Below are 22,732 nucleotides of genomic sequence, written 5' to 3'. Positions count from 1 at the left end.
CATCCTAAAATTCATAGCTTCCCAACTGCCTGTTGAGCAGATTTTGTGAGCACTTTTTAATTTCTGAGACAGAGCTTTCGGTGAGTGGCCAATGTAACGCCATGGAGAATAATACAGCCGGTATTGCTCTGTTACGTCAAAGGTGTTTTGCCATAACATGGTACTGTACAAACTATTTTTTGTTCTGTGTGACTGTACTGTGTGACCTGAAAGCACAGTAAACATGTAGGGGAAACAAATTGACAAAACTAAGAATCTAAGGCTTATTATTAAGGATATTTGTTACACAAGATTCTACAATTATGTTATTGCTACATTACCTTGCAGAACAAAGTTAACTTCTCAGTTAGGGCTTGCCTGACGCAGGCAAAGGAACCCAAACCAAAATATGCTGGATTGAGAAACTAACTCGAGTTCACATTCTTCTCTACGGAGTGAGATTTTGGATAAGTAACTAATTCCATCCTTTACAGATAAGGGCCGTGTTGTAGTCCCCCTGTAACGGTCAGTCCGGTTATCTAAGGCTGCCTCTCCTCGGCGGTGCAGATGCAGGAATGCATACAATTTAGAGAACATACTCATTTCCCAGACAGCTGCTGCTACGGGCAGAGTTTGCTGCGCGGGGGAGAAGGCGATGGCTCCTGCAGATGCAGTGTGCTCTGCAGGGAAGTTCGTAACCCCCTGCCGAAAGCGTTCGAGTCATGTAACCGCGTAGCAGATAACCGTGTACGTACGCTCCCCCTACACACGCTGTAAACAGATTAGTAACAAAAGGCTTTATTAAACGGCACGATGCTTTGTTTTTCTCCACTTTCTCCATTAGCGAGGTTTCATTACGGTGCTGTTGCAGAAGCCTGGAACCGAGGGCGGTGTCTGCTACTCCGAGAAGTCCTTTGCCACGGCAGGACCCGGAGGCGAGCCAGGAAGGCGAATCTGCTCCAAAGCAAGCCCGGGACGTCTGCCACGACCCCGCGGGGTCCGGGCTGCCGCCGGTCTGCCATGTCGCGCCCCTGCTGCGCCCTCCTGCCGGCGGCAGCGGCGGCTGCCGACCCCGGCTGCCCCCTGCGCCCCGGCCGCTCCCGGGCGCTGGTAGCGGCGGGCTCGCTGCCGGCTGGCCGCCTGCCCGGAGAGGGGGAGGCGGCCGCGGGGCTCTGCCACCCCAAGGTGTGACCCGCCCTAGGCGCGGCTCTCTCGCAAGTACTAATCGCCGCCCTGCCCCGGCTTCTTCCTGCGTTTGCCGCCCCGCTCCCCCTGGAGCCGGCGGTCCCTGAGCGCGGCCGGGATGTACGGGGGCCAGCAGCAGCTGCAGCCCCTCACGCTGCCCCCGCACCTCCAGCAGCAGCAGCAGCAGCACCACTACTACCGGCGCCAGCAGCACTACAGCACGCTCCCCGCCGGCCGGCGGCCCGTGTCCTGCCCGGAGCCGCTGCCCCGGCCCCTGCCCTGCCGCGAGCCCCCGCCCTGCCCGGAGCCGCTGCCCCGGCCCCTGCCCTGCCGGGAGCCGCCACCCTGGCCGGAGTCCCCGCCGCCGCCGCGGCGCCCGCCGTGCCGGGAGCCGCCGCCCTGCCCGGAGCCGCCGCCCTGCCCGGAGCCGCCGCCGCGGCCCCTGCCCTGCTTCGAGCCCGCGCCCCACCAGCAGCAGGAAAGCAGCGTGGCCTACGACCGGGTGCGGACCTACGGCCCCGGCTGCCGGCGGGTGAGCACGTCCTGCTCCTCCCGGGCGGCCTCGCCGCTGGAGTGCTCGCATGGCTACCAGCAAGTCATCTCCGGCTGCGACCCGCCGCAACAGGTACGGCGGGGCGCGGCCGCCGGGTCTCCTGCCCTCCGCGCCCTCCCTCCCCGGGCGCTGCTCCCCGCCGCCTGCTCTGGGCTGCGCCGCCGCTGGCGCACCTGCCCGCCCGGCCGCCCCGCGGCCCTGCCCGCCGCGGTGCCCCGTTCCCGCCCGGGCTGAGGCGGCGTCGAAGCCAAAGGCTGCCCCGGGTGCAAAGGCGGCGCCGGGCCGTGAGCCAGACGCCCTTGTGCCGCCGGGGACGGCGGCAAGGCTGCGGGCCTCCTGTAGGTCATGCCCGTTGGAGAGGAGGGTCGGGACGGGTTTCCCGCCGGGGGGGAGCGAGGCCGGGCGCTGCGGAGAGCCCCGGTCCGCAGCCTGCCGCGGGGGCGGGCCCGGCCGAGCCGTTCACAACCCGCCCTGTGTGTGCCCGGGGGTTTTCCTTCGAAAAAATCGTTTCGCCTCAGTTTGAGCGGAGAGACCCGTCCGTGCCCCTGACGGCCTTTAAAAACACTCGGCCCTTCCACAAAACACCCGTCTTGGAAAAAACACGGCTCTTCCGTCTCAGGAGGCCCCGGGGAGCGGCCCGCCGGAGCGGGGGGCTGTGGGCGGGAGGGCCGGCCTGGGCCGCTCGCCGTCCCGCGGCTGCCCTGAGGGGCCCGGGCCCGGCCCCGCCGCTTCCCGCGGGCTCCCGGGAGCGGAACAGGTCGTCTTTAAACCACGCTGGGGCTTTTCCTTTGGCAGCGTGTATACCCCAAACCCGTAATTTATTTACTCGTTCAGTGGTGGATGGGCTGCGCGCCCGCGGGAGGGAGGGCAGGCTGCGGGGCGGGCGGCCCTCCGCAGGCCTTACCGCCCGCCCCGGCAGCGCCTGCCCGCCGCGCTCATGGCGCCGTGCAGAGAAGGGCGGGAAAGATCTCTGCGTGGAAAGGGCAGCTAACGAAGTAACTCCTGTCTCGGTCGGGTAAGGAGAGCTTCGTACCTCAGTAACCCGCTTTAATCTAGAACTCTTCAAATGAACTTCCCTTTACGTTTCTCCTTTTCATTTGACTTTGAATGGATCGGTCAATCCCATATTTGTGTCCTGTTTGGCCACTCCAATTTGCATTTTTTTTAAACTTGAACTTCTGAATACCTTATTCTGGGCAGTATTTTTGCCCTTTTACCGTCAATGGAACGGTAAAAGTCCAACCCGAGCGGGGGCCGGGTGCTCCCCTTCCCACGGGCGGGATGTGCACAGGAGCAGTTTTCTGCTTACTTGCTGCTACTCATGTAAATATAATATAAGGTGTGTGTGCTTAATAGTTCTGTTTAAATCGATGATGCTAATAACGTGTGCAACTAAACAGGTAGGGAAGTAATGGAGTTCATTTAGCTTTGCTTTAAAGGCCTTCACAATGTAGTTGAGCAGGTTTGCTGCTGTGTGTGTATTCAGGGAATGGCTTGAAGGAGTTGATGGAATTTAGTATAATTTTAACATATGCGATTAATACCTTAGCTAAATCTTAAAAACAAAACTGGAAACCAATGGCTTAAGAACAGCTTTGACTATAAAACTGAAAAGGAGATCAGAATTTATTCTTAAACCGTTTTTTTCTCTTAGACTTCAGACTGACGTGAATATTGATCAGGATTGGTATCTTCAATATGGGAATGTTTATTTGTTTCAAGTTGAACTCTTATTTGATTTTCTTTCCTGCGGTATAAAAATAATTAACTATGAAAAATAATAGAGATTAAGACCAATATGAAATCTGATCACCTTTCAAAGCCGTATTTGCGTTGTTTAAGGGCTGCCATCCTCTGCAGGATGGCTTCTGTAAATTCTGGACAGTGAGCCGCTTCACTAATAGTTTTGTATGACTTGGATGTGACGGGCACATTCCTGCTCTATCAAAGCTGTTAATCCCTCTTTTGCAAGATGTGGGGCAGGAGTGTAAACACTGGTCTCTCACCTCCCAGATAAGTGATCTGCTCAACTAGGCTCGATGATAGTCTGAAATGCGTTCAATTAATTAAGTATTCATTAGAATAAATACCGCAGTCCCAGGCTTCCTCTGCTCAGATAAGTACGTGAATAATTTGATTGTAGGCTCAAATGCTGTCTCTGCTGTACGAAGTATGTTTAATTTTCAACATCTGTTTTAGTCACCGAATCCATTAAGTTGTGCTGATGAAAAATAATTTTGTGCTAAAGTGTTTTGCTGGATTAGACTTTAAAGACAAAAGAGGGTGTAGTTCAAATCAGGCTTTGTGTGTGTTGCAGTTTTAATGGTGGAGAGCGAAGGTGCTTAATAAAGATTATTAGGAAGTTATTAAAGAAGAAAACGGTTTACAAACAAGGAGGTCAGCTGGGAGCAGACAGAAATTGCATACTTGGTGCTGAATGGGAGTTGTCGAAAGAAGTGCTGGGAAGAGTGTAGGAAGTTTCCAAAGAGCTGCAACGTGAAGAAGTGCAATTCTCTTTTTGATTAGTTGCCCTTTGAGCAGATCACATATAGCTACATAAACTGCATAATGTAACGATACCGAACTTGCATAGATGTTTTAACACTAGAATTTTCAGTTAATGGCAGCCTAGAGCTGTGGTTTAAGCTTCTTACTGTTGATAAGGCAAAGGCCTATCTTTGAGCAACATTTAATTGACTTCTGCAGAGCTTTTGTAGATTAATGATAACGAACGTCTACATCGCTGTTGATACACTGTCTTATTATTTAGTCACATGGTTGGTGTGTTCTGTTGTGTTTATATACGTTTTTAATAAGCTAGAGGAAGGGAAAATTTGAAACTGGTGTGTGCATATAGTACACATGATTGTATTTTTTTTTGTGGTTCAGGATTCTGTTTTCTTTACCTTTTTCGTCTAACTTTGTTTTATGTTTGATGTAGAAGCCAAATGCTACTCCCAGCCATGACAAGCTTCATCCAGAGTAATTCACAGCAAATTTTGCTCTTGTCTGCTTGATCTCAAGGAAGAATGTTGTTTAGAATAAATTCTCTTCCAGTATAGCTTACACGTATGAACCCTTTCACTGTGGTCATGAAAAAATAACATACAAAATGGCACACACAAGATGTCTGCTGTCAGCGCACAGAGCAAAATCCTGACAGCCTTTGTAGGAGTTGTCTATCCATGTGAGAAATGTTGTGAGTAAGATCTTTTCATGGCTGGGCTGGGTTCTGTGAAGTGCTCAAGGCTCTCGCCTCCTGTTGTGAAAATAGTATAATATTAACCAGCTTGTAAGATTTGTCTGTATTGTTTAAACAGCCCTCAAACATAGCCTGCCATTTCTGTATTTCAGCTGCCAAATGTAACTCATAAATTCTGATTAGATGACTGGATTGCTTGTAATTAACAAGACAATATGTTATGGATAAAAGGTTTTGATATAGTTGAAATTCTCACCTTAATCGCTGGTTTGTCTGAAGCTAAGGGAAATTCATTGAAGTAAAAGTTAGTGTACTGATTTGTTTTTCATAAAATTTGTACTGGATAAATCTATCAAATGCTTATTTTAAAATTTTAAAATCTTATTTCAAGATCTTAAAGACTAGCAAAAATAATTATGAAAGTTTTAGCATATACCTTTTGAAGTTATCCTTATAAACGTAGACCCAGAACTACTGATCACGTCCTTACAAATCCCAAACCCAGTCATGCCACTGAAATCCACAACAGCACTGGGGTCTCCCCGTTAAAATCCCACCCTCCCCTTCCTTCTCCCAGTTACAAAGTGTTGCATCTCTGAAGCATTGTAGGAGATCACAGAGAGGAGCCTGGGCTATGCCCCTTGGGAATGATGGAACAATCTGTAATAACCCGAGGTTGCCTTCCATCGCAGCGTACCTCCTGCAGCACACTCGTGCTGCCGAGGGAACCGCTCCAGAGGCCTTGGGGAAGGCAGCTCCTTGGGCAGAGCAAGGAACTATGTGTGGGTGGTTCAGGCACAGAGTTACAGGGTTTCTGGCTTCTCGGTCCCCTCCCAGCCCGTGCAAGTCCAGCCTGCTTGGCTGGTATGGGAGGGAGGGCAGGCAAATCCGTGTTTGTGATGGAGCGAGGGAAATGTATCTGCATCAAAGTTCTTTGGAAATGAAAGAGTTTGGGTATCTTAAAAATAAGCATAATTTTATCCAAGCAAAACATTCTTAGGTTCTGTATAATATTCCACATATGATTAGACCATCCTTTTGAATATTATAAAAGTATATTTCAACTTAAAATGCTCTAGTCTTCTCAGTTCTGAATGTATTCCTCTGAGAACACATAGGTAACTAGATAAAATAATTTTACATGTTACCCTTTCTAAACTAGACAGTGTGACTTACGTATTCCACAGCCCTGTGGCAGCATGATTTAGTTCAGGCAGGTTTGTCCAACTTTTCAGTAAATTGAAAATGTCCCTTTTAATTTCATGGACAATGCTCGTCTTGTTTTCATGTGCCATACAATGGTAGTCAGCTCTGAGTAAGAACAATTACTGCTCTCCCATGGTACTTGTATTGCCATAGCACCGGAGTGCTCCAGGACGGACAGAACCAGTGGTGTGAGGCTCAGTGCGAAGCTCGGAGCTGCCTCGCCTGGGTCAGAGGAGGTACTGGGCGTCAGGGCTCTGCCTGCTGTGAAACTGGTGTGAAGGAAGTACCAGTGGGCATTCATTTTTTAAGTATTTTACTTTTTAGTTCAAATTCTGTAGGTGTCAGAGTGATGGAGGAATTGGGCTGTATGTTCTAGACCTCCATATTGTCTCTTTTCGGTGTTATGTCCCACTACAGAGAGTCTGTGAGCGTCAGTGGGTTCCCTTCCTTGACGGACCTGCCTCAAGTACTTGGCATGTGGGTGGAGGAGTAAGCAGCTTTCTAAGTTTTCTGCAGCAGTTATAATTTTGAGATTTCTTAATTATTAAGATTGCTACTAAAACAGTTTCTTTTCTACTTTGATTTCTCTTTCCTGGTGCTGTTATGATTCACTCTTGGGAGATTAGGAAAACCGCTTCAGGCTTCCTAAACTTATGCAACGGTTCACAGCTGGAAATCTGACCTACTTCAGAGCTGCTCTTACCCAGTTAAGAACGTCTCTGAGACGGAACTGCAGCAATATAAGCTTCCCAAGCACTGCCCACGGGTTAAGGGAAGAAGTGATTTATTATGAAAACTGGAAGTTTGTACTGTGAGGAAGAATAAATAGTATGCTGTAAACTAACAAATTGCCCAGTCCTTAGATTAGATTCAGTGGGAATTCTGCTTACTTGGATAAAGAACTGGATGTGGAGGCTTCAAGCAGTGTATACAATTTGTTATAACTGGTCGTGGTCTACAAAATGGAAGACAGTGTCTGCAATTGCTTGTAGGCAGTGCTGGGGAAAAAAGTGAAAGAATCTCTTTGAAAATGAACAAAGCTGCTGCCACTTAAGGATTTCTGTAGTTTAAAAAGGCATATTTCATTTTTCATTCAAGAGTGTGCAGATGTTCCATGTGGGCATCTTTTTCATAGGTGTCAATTACAGAGTTTTGTGCCCACTTTTTGAAACAAGTGCCTCTGCTTGGTGCATTGGATAGTGACCTGATGTGGTTTGTTGGCAGTTCCTCTGCCCCTTTCATTTCGGTGTTTAAGCAAAATACAAATTTTCTTCCCTTGGTGAAACAAAAAGTGTTTTAGATGTACATCCCTTTACAGCAGCTGACCTTAATATGTAACATGAAAGACCGTAAGTAAAAGACAGTGTCTGTGGAACGGGGAGATGTGATCCTTGAAGACCTAGTCCAGTATGTCAGCTTTGATTTGTTTCCTATTCTGTTGGCACTTACAGAAAATAGGGACTAATTCCCTCAGACCTGCAAAGAGGTGACCAAGAAAATACAAACTCTTAAAACTGAGAGTCCAGATTGCGTACTGCCACACCATATATGGGTTATTTCATTTGGGGCGGAAAGGCCCTGGCTTTAAAACACTTCTAGGTGATTTTGGCCAGTGGATCTCAATATGTTTATAGCTGATGACCATACTAAGGAATCCGTGTAAGCCTGAGCTCTAAGTACAAAAGGTTTTAGAGATTAAAGTGCAGTAATCACTGAAACATTACTGATTTTCTTCCTTGCAGGGCACTGTTCGAAGGATTATTATTGAGAATCCTGATCAGGTAGGAAAACTGTTTAGTGCTGGGGTTCTACTTGCGTAACTCTTCCTCCCGTAATTATCCCAATTTGGTAAAGTGCTCAGCTACCTCCATCAGGGGATGCTAAATATTTTGAAATCACATGGTCCGTACCTCTGATTGTGAGAGATGAAATTATTAGGGATTAAAAAAACTACAGACTCGCCTGTCAGGCTTCCCACCTCTCAGCAGTTAAGTCTCTGTTAATATGCTTCAGTAGCATCATTAGCGGAAATGAATTTCTAACTGTTTCTACTGTGCTTATTTCAAATGGTGTCTCAATGGAAGAACAGTCACTTTGTTTCCAAATGGACATAGACTCAAATGTACATATATTAAAGAACTATCTCAAAGTGTTTGTGTCTTCAAATTACATATTTAGTCAAAATTACACCAAATCTGAATTTGCTGTTTGGCAACATTTATGAATGTTTTTATTAAAATGTTTTACAGGAGCCATTATCCCCATTTTTTAGAGGGGGGAATTTCTGTCCTGGAAATAACGTCATCTATGAAAAGACAATAAGAAAATATGAGCTATTAAATCCGCACCAAGTAAGTTGATTGTTTGTATTATCTATTGCAAAAGAAAACTGAGATGGTAGCAGAAAAGTAATGTTCCTGGGTGGGTTTTTTTGTTCTTGGGAACTACTACCAACCTGAGAATTGCCTTGTTGAGGTATAGGACACATTTTTAAAGTAAATGAAACAATTTCTGTATGTAAAGAGAGCAGAAGTTGGAAGGTTTGCTATATTTTTATGAGGAATTTATTATTTCAGGCTAATAATGAAAACCGCTGTTCTATCTCTAGCACTGTCAGTCTTTGTCTGAATACTGACTGAGAATTAGTTTCTTGCAGTAGCTCCACAACAGAATAACCAATGCAGATTTTTACACAAAAAGAAAAGACAAATTTTAGCTTTAATTTTTCTTTTTTTTTTTTACTCATTCTTGAAAAAATATATTTGGTAAAGCTGTCTGAGATTTCGTCTTAGAGTTGGTGTTTTGTCAATAGCAAAAATATTATTTCCTTTTTTATTGCTCTGAAATACTGTTATTTTCAACAGGAGAAATTTTGAAATTAAAGCTTTTTCAGAGTGATTAATCTTATCTGTTTGGGTTTTTTGTTTGTTTTTTAACTGAAGTTTTCATTCCATTCTGAATTTTAGATAGATAAATTAGGTGTGATATCCATACCCTAAAGTGAAAAGCAAAAAAATTTGAGCTAATGATGGATAATAGCTTATTTCTTCCCACAGAATAATAAAGTGTGGAGTCTAGTCCTGGAAACTGTATTTCTACTTCTGCTTTTGTTACCCAGGGTATATCTAAATTTACATCAAATCAGGAGTGTAATTTTGAAGAAAATTTCCCAGTCTCCTACTACATACCGCTCTTTGGTTTACACTGCACCGTGGTCTTGGACCATGCAAACTAGATTTCTTTCAGGTGAAATCAGAATCTGTTCAAAGAGTGCACCCCGCGTGCTACGACTGCTAATGGGTGTGTAGCCTGTTCAAAACCCGATGTAGAACCTCCTCAGATACACAGACTGTCAGCATTGGGTCCTCACTCTGCTCCTCTTGTGCCACTGTAATGCAGATGTAGTGTAGTCTCTGTGTTCTGATTTTGGTGCAGAATTAAGGCGTCGGTTCAACCTTTTAAATATAACTGTATTGTGAATTTTAAGTCAAAATTAAGCCTAGGATGTGCATTTATATACTTCTACATAGAACACAAAATACATATTTTTTTGAAGTAAACTTGTAAAAGCCATGATCTAGGGAAACAATTAAGTTTGCTGAAATCTGTAGCTTTCAGTGTTTTAACTGGAACATAAACTAGTTTCTAGTTTATTGTTTTGGGGGCTGGTTTTGTAAACAGCACTGTTCTTGGTAATAAAAACAAGACACGCGTCCGTGTCCCTTACGTAGCGTACACTCTGAATGTGGAATTGCTGAAAGCATTTACAGAGGAAAATGTCTTGAGCCATTTCCTGTACTAAATTTTTTTCTAACTGAAGTAACAAAAACTCAGTTCAACTGGAGCTCTTTTTTTATCTCTAAAATACTTAATGAAACAGGATATGTATGTGTTTAAAATTAAATAACAGAGGTCCCTGTTGCCCGAGTATGTTAAGAGTAACAACATAATGAAAGGTACAGCTCGGTTAGGAAAGGTGTATCTTCTGTGCTTTTCATTTGCAGCTATTAAAATTTGGGAATTACAACCTTGAAGTATGAAAGTGTGAGGCAAACTCATGTTCAATTAGGAAAAAAAAGCCATTTTATTAGGATTCTTAAAATATCTGAAACTGTCATCAGTCTTTCCATGCAAAACCACATTTCATTAATTTATATATTCATAGTAAGCTTCCATCTCATTAAGAAGTGTCCAGCAGCTTAAAAAAGTTCATTCTTCTTTCTAGGAGAAGCAGTATCAATTTTCCCACCAATGTCAGGTTCCCCAGCAAGCCGATCAGTGCCATGTTGTCCAGCCCTGCCAGCACTCGGAGCAGTCCCAGCTCACTCACCAGTGCCAGCAGACACAGACCGGTAGCCCCTGTGAAATAATTCCAGTCTCTGTGAGTGATGACTGCGGAGGAAATACAGTGAGGAGGGTAACAGTTCAAACGTGTGAACCGGTAAGAATCATTTGCTGAATGTTTTACTATTCACAATGCAGTTTTTTTTGTATGCAGAGTACAAAAGTTTACAGATACATAAAATCGCTAATCCCCAATCTCGAAAGTTTTTGTTCAAACTCATAGTAGGGTCATTAAGCACCATACACCCGTTGTAAGTAAACATCAGAGTTTGTGTGTCTGTTGCAGGTAACTTCTTCGCATGCTGTGATTGCAGACATTGTCTAGAACTGCCCAAGACTTTGTTGCATGCTGTTAAGGGAAAAAAAAGGAAGTTTTAGGTGTTGTACCCTATTTCTTGTTGGCTAGACCTGTGCTTAATTGTACTGACTGATCATCGTTCTGTTGTCCTTTAAGTGTGTTAAGTCTTGCTGGTTTGTTTGGTTTTTTTCTTTATCTCAAAGTGTTACCCATTGATTGAGTCAGGTTTCATCTGTCAGTCTGTACAATGAAAGATTGAGTAGTACAACAAAAGATGCCTCTAGTTTTGGAGAAAAGATACATTACTTTATAAACTGGACATACATCAATTCAGGATTGCTTTCTACCTAAACAGATCAATAAGGATTTCAAATATATTTCAATCTGAGGTAGACGTGTTTGACACAGATTCACTGGAAGCACAAAACTAGCTTCCTTTGCCCTTCATTTTACAGCAGGTTGCAAGTTCTGGAGTTTCTAAGGGCTGCAGGAGGCTTGCTATGCATGTATACTATTATTTCAGTTGTGGGAGGGAGCACAGCAGTCCTCCTGTGCATCTATTCGACGTATAGGTGGCAAGACAAACATACTTGGTGACCTTAGTGTTAGAGCTACGTGGAATCTTCTATAGCCAGATACTCCCATAAACCAACGCAGGTACACTCAGTTCGGGTTGCTGTTGAAATTCTTTTATTGTTCACACATGTAAACATTTGAACTGTGGCAATACAAATACCGTTTTTGCGGTGGGGAATCTTGCACCCAGCTGGTTTTATCTGGGTGCTGCCCACAGGCGTTTTATCCACTACAGCTATGGAAACGCGTCTATTAATAAGATTTCCTAATTCCCAACACTTTCTATTTTAGAATAATGATGATTATATTGCCGTAGGAGAGAATACTTTGCGTATTTCTTGTTGTTGTAAAGGAAGTCATTTATTACTGTATAGTTTGCCAAAAAAACAGAATACAGGGAGAACTCAATACCAAGGAAAAGAACAGTGTAAACAAATTGCAAATTAGTAAGAGCAGACAAAACCAAATCCATCATACTTGTAGCGTTTTCATGTTCAGCTTTCATCCCAAAGAAGGGAACTCAATTATGATCTTCTTGCTTATCTTCTCCTAGGTGGGTTGCTCTCAGGAAAATAATGACCAGCTGGACTGCCGCTACTTTGGTGAGCTCCTTGCTGAACTGAACCGCAAGACCAATGACTTGTACAGTTGTTTACTACAGCATGTGGAAAAGATAGGTGGAAGGTATTGGCATTCATTATACCTGTTCTATCATTTTGGTGTTCCAGAAATCCTAGCATTGCACAGTTGAGAGGACGGTATTGTTTGCAAGTTGGATTTTTTTTTTCCCCTCCGACAACTAGAATTGACTGTGTATTTTACACATTAATCTAATTTGCTGAGTAACTGAGGACATAGAAATGCTGTAAGCCAAGTAAATTTACTGACTTTGATGCTTTTTCAAATTGTTTAGACTAATACACAGTAAGAATTACGTATCCCATGCCTGTTTGCACATAGAGCAGAGAATATACTTACAGCATGCTCTGACATATATTTAATGATACAATTCTGTTATTATGTCCTGAAGAAAGAAACAACACAAATGTCCAAGCTGCCATTTCCTTTGTTCTGTCATGGTATTATGTTCTGTCATGGGTTAAGATGGCCACCATAAGGCATAAAGCTCAGTATCTACATGCAAATTAATGTTAAGCAGGTATTCTGCAGAGCCCTACAGATTGCCTTTGAAAAGAAAGGCGGAATCACAGCAGCCGGTAATCCGAGTCTTCACAATGTTCTTACCCTTCCCTCACCGTCACTGTCGCTTAATTCTCCCCCCTCACTCCCAGTCTCGTTTGGTGCTTTCCAAGTTAACTGAAATAAGAAAAGTGGTCCCATAGCAGGGGAAAAGTGGAATTTAAGCGTCACAAAAACCCTGACGCTGCTAAGTAAACACTTCAGGCATGTCAGTACATTGCAGCATAGTTCTGGGTAAACCATTACCCAGCCAATTAAGAATGTAATTGGGTTAACCAAACATAACTGGGGATACTGCCCAAAAGAAATGGAGATAGTTAGCCCGTGTGAACTGTCCTGCTATTAGTGTTCCAGTCTCCTCAGATATTTCTACACAGAGTCACATTTAACAACTCGTGTTGCCTAGCACCTTAAAAGGAAGGTAACAGCTTTTTATCAGATTAAGAACTTTCCTTGCTCTATATTTTAAAGACAATCTTTTTATAGTTGTGAATATGGGCATGAATTCTTAAAGTTCTTAAGAAGCTTTCTGTTAATTGGTCCCTTGGATTTTGTCTGTTTTACAGGAACCATGACATTGAATTGACGTCTCAGGTAAGCATCAGGCACGCTCTTAGCAAGGTGTTTCCCTGACATGTAGTGCTAATAGCAGTGGTGTGGCTCTTCAGGCAAATTAAGCTAAGCCAGTTTAAATGAAGGATGCTGGTCTTTGTTAGTTAATGATTCCTGCTTGTTAATAACATTCAGAGCCTGAAACCTACTGCGAGGCATGTATTTGCAAATGTGATAATATTGAAAGGAAACTTTAATAATTTGCATTATTCCAGTATGAGAGTCAAATTTTGAAAGTCTTTCCTGTTGTGCCAATAGTGGTTGCATTGTAAAACAAACGTACACAGCTACATGTATTTTCACTCTGCGTTTTTTGCAAAGGATCTCTCACTCTTGCCAATAAAGCTGCTGTTCAGCAATGTGTGCTGCCGTGCACTGCAAGTGAAGAGCGCTGCCTCTCACAGAAAGGAGAGGAATGCAAGCTGACAGAACAGACTTCCTACGTCTACAGAGAGCTTGCTTTTGTGAATCGGGCCATGGTAGAATCATCGGCACCTCTGTTATTTTTAAAGGCATTGTGTATATGGCAGAAATATTTGTCCAGGATTAAATTACATGAAGCAATGCCATGTAACACTGGCAGTATCTCCTGTGAGACTTTGGTCATCCTTAGTTTATTGACGGTCTGTTCTTTGTTTAGAAACACGAGATTTGCTCCTATCATAAACTGCTGGGAGTTCCGTTTGAGCATCAGCTGTTACTTTCTTGAGAGAGGATTGTTTTGAATACTGCTTTTAAAATAAATGTTAAACCTAATGATTTGAATATATGCTTCATGTATCACTTCATCTCAGTTTTTATATGCCACACATATATAAGACTTTGGAAATTTTCTGGGTACACTTTGATCTATTTTCCTTCTTACTTGCCTTGTACTAAACATGTTTTTCATAGTAGACCCATGTAATTAATGAAGAAACCACATTATGATCTACCAGGCAAAATTCTTAATCAAGACGTCTCCCCTTTCCTCCCTTCTTTGCTTAGACTGAAGATATTGAAGATTTAATTCCTAAAGGACTGTCTGAGGCAACAAAGCAGCAGATTCGTTATCTCCTCCAGGTACATGAGTGGGGTGGAGGGGGTGTGTGGAAGCCTACAGTAACGTGAACAGTGGAAGCTGGCTTACACATACTAGGGATTTTGCACATAACATACTTCACTCTCTGTTCTGCTTATTCCATTTTTTCTAGTGTAAAGGGTATGGAATCACACAGATGGCTCCAAGTGACGTGTTGTGGCAGTTGGTTCCACAGACTACTTGTGCATTGTAAACTGAGCTTTACTGGTGCTTTCTTGCAGTTTCACTGGAAACCATCTTGGCTTTTGACCAGCTACAGGAGAACACACATCTTTCATCTTTTTATTTGTTTGTGTTGTATATTAATGCTTTACTTTAAAACCTAAAGGCAAATAGTGGATGCTTTACTGAATGTTGAATTTGGAATCAATTACCAACTACATACAATGCTCATGTTAGGTCTCACCTTTTACAAATGTTCTGGTTAAAAACCTGCGACATAGCACTGATCTCCGAGGCATGCTTACGACCTTCCGTAACAAAACATAACCCTTTCTGGTTTGGTTCCATTTATAAATGGCTTTTGTGTCTTCTGATCTTGTTCTTTAGCTACCCAACCATCTCAACCTGCTTTTTCCAGCCACATGGGGTTGGCTGTCAGGCAATCAGACACGAATGCAAGGTTCTGATAATGGTTGTTCATTTTGTTCCTTCCTAGCACTGTAATACTCTCTGCAATATGTTTTTCAGAAAAACACTCCACCTCTTTATGAAGTCCTTTGAAGATAGCTGATTGGAATTGGCCCCTGCCTTTGATAAAACATTAAAAACAGTGCTGTAGCATGAATCCCACTGTCGACTCCAGAACCATGGGCATGTAGGTGTGTTAGAACAGGATCCAAACCAACCTGCGCTGCTAGCAGGTGTGTCTAGATCTGGTCTCCCTGCGGTAGGGGGAAGGTGATCCTACCCAGGAGCTGCAGCTTAGAGTCACTTCCTGGTAAAAAATACGTTTGAATGAAGTTGTGAATGAGCAACCTGGTCTGACTTCACAGCTGATCCTGCTTTAAGCAGGAGGGTTGGACAAGGTGACCTCCCAAGTCCCTTCCAACCTGAACTATTCTGTGATCCTTTTACAATGGAGAAGGACACTGACGCCAACGTATTTCATGACCTCATGTTAGAACACTGTCCCAGGAAGCCAGTTCAGCTCACCTCTGTGTGAAAGAGCTGAAACGCGTATTTCCCGTTTCCTGTAAGTCCAGCTGGTTTTACATTCTCACATCTGTGCTTAAAAAAAATGCAGCTAAAGTGTCTTTTGGGGAACTGGATTTTGTCAGCATACATACAAAGTGTGCTCTCAGACTACAGACCTCTCGGACAGTTACGTGTGGTACGTTTTTACATCTGAGAAGGATTCTGAGCTAGCTGTCAAACTGCGCAGATAAAAGACTCTGCTGGGTATGCCCAGAGGCTCAAGTCTAAAAGCATGGAGAATTTCACTGTAGACGTACACAGCACCTATGGAATTTAGCAACTTCTAGCACTAAGTAATTGCTGAGTGGGGCTTTACTTATATTTTTATAGTCCAAATTCAACGATTTTGACTTAATTCCTTTTAATCTACTCATAGTAGATTTCACAATAAAACCAACAAAACCATAAGTCAAACTGAAATGCCACTTCAATTAAAAAACAAACGGGTGAGGTACACTAGGAGTGTTATTTTTGAAGCCTCAGTCGCATGATAGCACCAGTGGGGATAAAAAGTATGACAAGGGCTAGTCACCATGTTGATGGAGATCTTGATAGCTTTTGTCAATTTGAATGATAAGGGAAAGTATCAGAGGAGGAGAAACAGACAGGAGGGCTTCATTTGTGTCCAGATATTAAAAAAAATAGATCTTCTGCAGAGAATAGTCAGCCCTTCCAGATGGGTCAAAGATTTTTTGAGGAATTATTTTGTGTGTTCTTTCAAAGTCAATTTTTCTTCTTTTAAATATTAGAAATGTATCATGAAATGTGACAATTTGTGTTTTAACGTGAATCAATACACAGCTGTTAACATGCATTAAAAAAGAGGAAGCGTCAGGCTGTTGTGCGCTGCTGCCTTTCTTTTTCATCCAGTTGACTCCTTTAATCTTTGGGATCTTTTTCCTTTTAAAGAGAGGAGTTGGTTGTATGGCTTTTTTTAATTTAAATTTTGTAAAATTTTAATTAAATTCTCTTGCCCTTGGGCTGAAAGCGTGCTTTGCCACATCTCAAAGGTGATGACTCATTCGTCTGTGGCTTCTCAGGTAGGGTAGTAAATCGGTGTAAGTCACAAAACTCTGAACGCTCAAAAACTGATTGTGCAATATTAACACATTTATTTTTCCCTTTATTGGTGTACAAATGCAGTTCTTTCCTCTCTTGTTCCTTCCATTTTAAAAATGTTATCCTGTGTTACAAGGCAGTAATTAAAGACCTATGCCGTTTGCAGAACAAAGTGCATGAAAATGTGTTTCTCTGTAGAAACTGTGGGCACTTCAGGGAACGACGTGCAGTAGTTCTAACAGTAAAAGTTACTTTCAGCTGTATAGCCATTTTCTGTTCTACCTATTGTCAGGCATATTGTAAACAAAGCACAGTAATTAATCAGAAGTATACATTCACATTTTTTTCCCCTCCTAGATGAGAGTGACATCAGATAAATCTTTGAGACTTGTGCTTTCCACTTTCAAAAATTTACGCGAAGAGCTGTGCCATTTGCAGGACGACTTGGGGGTAAGCCGTGCTGTGCAGTTCCTGTGGCCTCGTCCGCTTGGTTTTACCTGTCAGTAGGAAGTCCGCTCTGATGACATTTAGGTTGGGAAGTCCAGGTGCTTTAATGGAAATGGCTGGTTTATTAGTGGACTTGCAAGACTTGTACAGCGGATGAGGTTAGATTTCTTTCTAGCTGTGGTTTTCAAGTGTTCAATTTGTTGAAGCCTAAAAAACCAAGTACTTCCAAAGGAAGAAAAGACCCTGCTGAGTGAAATCAGATTTAAAGCTCTGAATTGGTATATACAATGCATGTATGTCTACATTGGTGTAAGCGTATGGAACTGCATTTTTACTTTTAACATGAACATGGCATATACACCAATGCCCATTTACTAGCGCTGCTCTGGGAATCTGGAGACCTCAGTTCCATTCGCCCCAGACAACGTCGTACTTCCCGCTTCACGGGAAAGCTGTTGTGGGCTGGTGGCTTTACCAGCTCCAGTGGTTCTCTGGGGTACGGGCATCCCAGCTTGGAAGCTGGAGCTCTAGAGCTGCTGATACAGACAGTAGATAATCACTGTTAGGAAAGCAGAAACATTTCCCACACCAGCACCACTCAGCACCACTGGAAATGTCACAGCATTCTCGTGTAAAATGCAAAGTTTAAGGAGGGGAAGAGGGAGTTTTAACTGTCATCTTTAACATAGAACAAGGAGTCTGTGCACTGAAGTGGTCTTAGTTTTGGGTTTTTTTGTTGGTTTCTGTTTAATAACTACAAATAGGTCTTTCTGGGACAGACTGAAAGAGCAGCATCCAGGATCGCAGCACTTACCACACCACACCACGCTGTAGCCAAAGCTACAGTGATGGGCAACTGTGTGCCATGTAGTTAAAAACCCATCGTTTCAAGAAAATTGAGTCTTTTCTCAGTTCTAAAACATCACTTACTAATTACTCAGTATGTTGCAGTCTGAATATGGGAAATGCAGTCTGAAAAATTGCAGCTATTGACCCTAAACACTTTTGTCTTACAGAAGTTAGAAACTGACAGTGTCTTACTTAAGAAGGATTTGGCTTTTAAAGATTCTCAAGTAAAAGAATATGAAACTATGTTGACTTCTCTGAGAGAGAATAATCGTCAGCAGCAGGTAAATCTAAAAAAACATATTTCCAGTGTCATTACAGTCAGCCCAAAACTAGCCAGTATACTGACTTCTGAGTATTCTGAGTTACTGCTGCCTGCTGTACGTTTGTGTACGTGTGTGATCCTGTTACTTCCTTAAGGAACGCCACGCATTCATTCCACTTGTGTGCTTTCCAGCAAGGACTCAGAGAGAGTACTGCAAAGTGTCGCTCGCTGGAAGAACAGCTCCTCTCTCTTCGGCTCAGTGAGGGAGAAAAGGATTGTCGGCTGAAGGAACTGGAGTACTGCAAGCGTGCCTTGGAGCAAGAGATCCAGAGCCTTAGACTACAGGTAACAGGCTCACTTGTTCCGTGTTCAATAGCTGTTATTCACCGATACAGATGCATTAACATATGAAAATTAATTTTCTGTAGACCTGCTCTAACCCAACGCTACAGACCACCACAGATGAACTCTCTAGCCGTTACGTAGAGATGATCAATAGCTTGAGAGAGGATAAAGATCGTGAGATCCGCGGTCTTAGGGTAAGTTGATTAACTTGGCACTTGGTATTCCTCACCTTGTACGACTGCAGGGAAACAGCTGCTTTTTAAATTAAGAACAGGAAAGATCTACCGTATGTACTTTTTAGATATCTTTTGGTTCTGCAGTTACTTTATACATAGATGCTAATGATGGCTCAGAAACCCATACGGTAGAACATAACATAAAACTGTGATTTAAAAAAAATACTTTAGATGTAGAAATTGGGGATTAATCAGATTAGCAGTCTTTTCTTAAAGGGGTATTTTGTGCATCCTGCTACAGTAAGAAACTAGCCAAAAGACACCCAACAGAAAACGAAGGTAAGTCCCAGTCAAAACTACATATAGGAAACGTCTCTCATTTAAAGCACTGTAGTAATATTTTACCACCCTGGAAGCCAGTTCAACTTGTTCAGTGATGTATTAGCTTTACCGAGTTACAAACCCATGAAACTGGACCGAATTCTACCAGTATCAATTAGCACTTTCTGAATTTGTTGTGCAGCTCAACATTCTAACTTCAAAATCACTGGGTTTTGTGTATGTCCATGTATGTATGTCCATAGCGTTTTTTAAATCACACTAATTCAAATCTTACTGTTTGTAACTTAATGAAAAAATACATCCAGAGTCCTAGGTACATACTGAAGGGCGACCTGCAGGGAGCACCAAACACCTAACTACTCCTTAACATATGTTCTGTAGTCTCAGCTGTGCCAATTCCAGCAAGATATATCAAGGAGAGAAGGAAGTAACAGCGACTTGCAAATAAGGTTGCATGAACTGACGTCGACGTTGGAGGAGAAAGACGCTTTTATTAAACAACTGCAAGAGGTAAAACAATGCAACTTATTTCTCTTCCAAGAGCTTTTATATTTAAGCCTCTACTTTCTGTGTAGGTGGGAACTTACTAGGAAGTCACTTGTACTCTCCTGGTTCAGGAATTGGGGTTAGGGTTGTTTTTAACTGAATGCTATTCCTCTGCCAGTCTTTTGGAAGGACAGACTCTTTCAGACTGGTCTTTGAGTGGAATTTCTGCAAATATTTTGTTGTGACTTCAGTGAACTAGTACTTCAGAAAACATTATTTCATTTGAGTGTTTACTTTTGGTTTTCTCAGGACCTCTTCAGACTGAAGCATGAGAAATTACCAGGCAGTCAGTCCCCTGGTGTAACAACTGTCATCACTAAGAAGTAACGTAGTTATTCACCTTTCTTAAAAATACATCCTTTTGATTTTCCGTTGTATAGCCTCTGTTAACCAAGTTATTCCTGCAGATGTTTTAATACTGCCTGTTCAGCTTAAAGGGGAGAAAGTCCAGATAGGTTTTCCTGTCCGGGGAGGATTCAATACTGGGCACTGTAACAGCAATTGGAGGGGTGGCCAGCATGTTAAAGTGACATTTAAATGACTGTATTAGCTTTTTAGTTACTAGTGAAAACCTTTGGGGATTAATGGCTGGAAGGACTGTATGGCAAGATCAGAGTTAGTGATTTGGCTACGGGCACGCAGACTGCAGTTTACAGGTTTGCAACTCTCTTTAATACAGGTATAGGAATCAGTATCCTATTCTGGGTCTCTTGTCTGATGACTACAAGGTTACATCACCTGTCAATAAATCAGAAACTATTGTCATTGAGAGGACTGGAGAGATATGGAAACATGTAAGTTTACCTAGAGATTGACTATTCAGTCTCTGAAATTCCTCAGCATTCAATTTAACTTCAAAGAAAGTATTAGCCAAAATTGACATCTGAGAGAAAGCCATAGCATTAATTTAACTTGGCTGCAAAAAGCAAAGTGACTGATTGAAGTCAAGGCACTGTGTACTGTCAGTTGCAAGAAGGCAGTAATTGATGGGTGGAGTACAAATACAATAACCTTTCCTTGTTTTCTCTGACACATAATTACTTTAACAAAACAAGTGGCGTTGCTCTAACGCCAGCCTCTGCCCTCACGCACAAGGCAGCCCTCCGGCATCGTTGTCTGTACTGGGGAGTGAGTTGGGCAGGAGCTTTGTCTGCGTTGTGCTCTCAGGTGAGGGTGTTCTGGGTGGGCAGCGTTCCTCTGAATCATCAGTATTAATGACTCGAAACCATTACTAAAACATACTAAGCAAGCACCACGTCCCTGGAACTTGCGTTGAGACAGGGCAGTGACTAACCCAGGAAATGCAGAAGAGTGGTGGCTTTTTCAGGAGTGATTCGAAGTAAAAATAGAAAATCGGACTGCAGAAGCTATTGATGGGTGCAGGGCACAAGGTAGCGATGCCAGGTCTGAGTACAACGTAAAGGCTTGAGAAGGATCAACATGGCCAGTTCACAACCACGTGTTGTGAACAATGATGAAGCTGTCAGCAGACAGAGCATGGCAGAGCAGCACAAGCAAACAAGTGTTAAGAGAGTAGCTTTGTGGGGGGACTCGACTAAGAAAAAGACAATTATGTGAGCAGCCTGAGTAGACGAAGGCATCTGGCATGTAAACATCTGGCATGTTCTAAAAGGACGTGTTATCTGGAGTAGGATTAAGAAAATAAAAGGTAGATGTCACTGGCAAACAGCAGTTTTAGAGATCAGTAATAAAACTCATCCAGTTGCACTGCAACCTGGTGAAGTGTCAAGGAATTAAACAGTAATAAAGAAATTACAAAAATAAAGCCAAAACCCCCTCCCTCCTAGCTTACTTGGGAAGTTAGTCATACTTTCCATTACAAAAAATGGAGAAGATGGAGAGTAGTCTGCATTTGAAGAGATCAGTATCATTAAATAAATGAGACCTGTTTGGAGTTTCCCAAGCCCTCTATCCATCACTAGTGCAAGTTTCAGCTGAAACAAATTACTTTGCTGCAAGATAAACTTGGCAAGTTTGACAAGTGCCAATTTCACCTTTACTCCAAGCTTCACAAGTATTTTCTCTATGTTTATGTACTGTCAGCCAAATCTTTGTCTCTGCATTCAGTAGCGATAGCAATGTGGGTGGGCATCTTTGTACTGGAAGGACGTAGCCTGTACGTGATGCTGTCTTTCAAGCAACGATGGGCTATCGTGCTCAGTCCTTCATGATACTCAAATGAAAGCACTTAAATGTTCCTTTTAACGTGGATCCTAGTTATACTACAGAAAACTTTCAGGGTAGAAATTTTGTAATACCTAACTACTGAGGCATCTGATAACTTCCTGTTCTTGGTTGTTTTCCTAAGTACGAAAAAAGCTATTGTCCTTGGTGTCGGGTTTACTGGGGACAGTGACTCATGCCGGTTCTGACAGCTGCCCCTTGCTGAGCAAAACCATCTACAGCTTAATGATACAACTTTGACCTTGCCAGTGCTGGCCCCTGTGAGCCCTGACGTGCTGAGTGTTTCTAAGGAGGAAAGAAAGGCTCACTGGCCACTTGAGACACTGTAGAGAAAATAAACATACAATTAAAGAGGCATGCTTTGTCTACCAGACAGTTTTGTTTTACTAACAGAAATAAGGTTTTCTTCTAACAAGCTGCTTGTTTCTTTCAGGAATGAAAGAAATCCCTAAGCCATCAGAGCTGCTCAAAGGAGTTCACCATGACTAAAATTGCTTTACTTTCTGCTATTTTGCATCTGAAAAAGGTTCAATCTGATAGTGAGAAAGGCTGGGGAACACATTAAGGACATGGAAGCGTGAAGATGATGGAAGACTCTGTCTCATCCTCACTGTAAAGAGCTCGGTTACCTGTGTCCACAACCTGCCATTAACATCTGTGTACAAACGTTACTCGTCCTTCTTCACACACTTACTTTTCGCCCCTAAGAGCGTGGTATGCCACGCTTTTGTGGACTTCAGTTTTTCCTGACGTGACTAACTCCTATTCTTCAGCCAGTCCTGAAGCAATCTAAGAGACAAAGGAAGAAGTCTGAAACCTTTTCCTCTTTGTACTATTAGCCATATTCTTCTGTCCTGTCTACTTGTGCTGAGAGGCGAGACCGATACACATTTAAGTCAGTCCCATCCGTACCAAATGGCTGGTTTCAATGCAGACATGCACAGAGTGCTGTTTTACCAGCTGCTGCCTCCTGAAGATGAAGCAAACCCCAGAAATAACCTTCATGGGGAACTTGAAAAATACCTCACTGAAGAACGCTTACTGTACATTTGCCTGTGTATGGGAAGC

At 43.0% G+C, this 22,732-nt stretch overlaps 1 protein-coding gene across 3 annotated transcripts; it reads left to right on the top strand.

The window, feature by feature from the left end:
• Positions 1-632: 632 nt before the first annotated feature.
• On the top strand, positions 633-22,237 carry POF1B (POF1B actin binding protein). 3 transcript variants are annotated; one of them, XM_072877021.1, is made up of 16 exons: positions 634-726; positions 824-1,789; positions 7,868-7,906; positions 8,375-8,476; positions 10,351-10,566; positions 11,897-12,027; positions 13,110-13,137; positions 14,143-14,217; positions 16,850-16,942; positions 17,956-18,069; positions 18,243-18,395; positions 18,479-18,589; positions 19,295-19,423; positions 19,709-19,782; positions 20,139-20,253; positions 22,098-22,237. In XM_072877021.1, exons 2-16 carry the CDS (start codon positions 1,283-1,285, stop codon positions 22,101-22,103), a joined length of 1,893 nt encoding a protein of 630 aa, XP_072733122.1. In that variant the 5' UTR covers positions 634-726; positions 824-1,282; the 3' UTR covers positions 22,104-22,237. The 3 variants fall into 3 exon arrangements, with proteins under 3 accessions (XP_072733121.1, XP_072733122.1, XP_072733123.1); XM_072877020.1 differs by lacking the exon at positions 22,098-22,237 and having other exon boundaries at positions 633-726; positions 20,139-20,274; XM_072877022.1 differs by lacking the exons at positions 19,709-19,782; positions 20,139-20,253 and having other exon boundaries at positions 22,098-22,136.
• Positions 22,238-22,732: the final 495 nt, after the last annotated feature.

This window comes from Ciconia boyciana, chromosome 12, assembly GCF_034638445.1.
Source record: "Ciconia boyciana chromosome 12, ASM3463844v1, whole genome shotgun sequence".
Taxonomy (NCBI): domain Eukaryota; kingdom Metazoa; phylum Chordata; class Aves; order Ciconiiformes; family Ciconiidae; genus Ciconia; species Ciconia boyciana.
This window is presented reverse-complemented; position numbering and strand designations above follow the sequence as displayed.

Excerpts from the sequence above, each read along its gene's own strand:
- POF1B (XM_072877020.1), top strand. The coding sequence starts at position 1,283 with ATGTACGGGGGCCAGCAGCAGCTGCAGCCCCTCACGCTGCCCCCGCAC. Across the intron at positions 14,218-16,849 it reads AGATTCGTTATCTCCTCCAG|ATGAGAGTGACATCAGATAA; the intron begins GTACATGAGTGG and ends TTCCCCTCCTAG. Across the intron at positions 16,943-17,955 it reads ATTTGCAGGACGACTTGGGG|AAGTTAGAAACTGACAGTGT; the intron begins GTAAGCCGTGCT and ends TTTGTCTTACAG.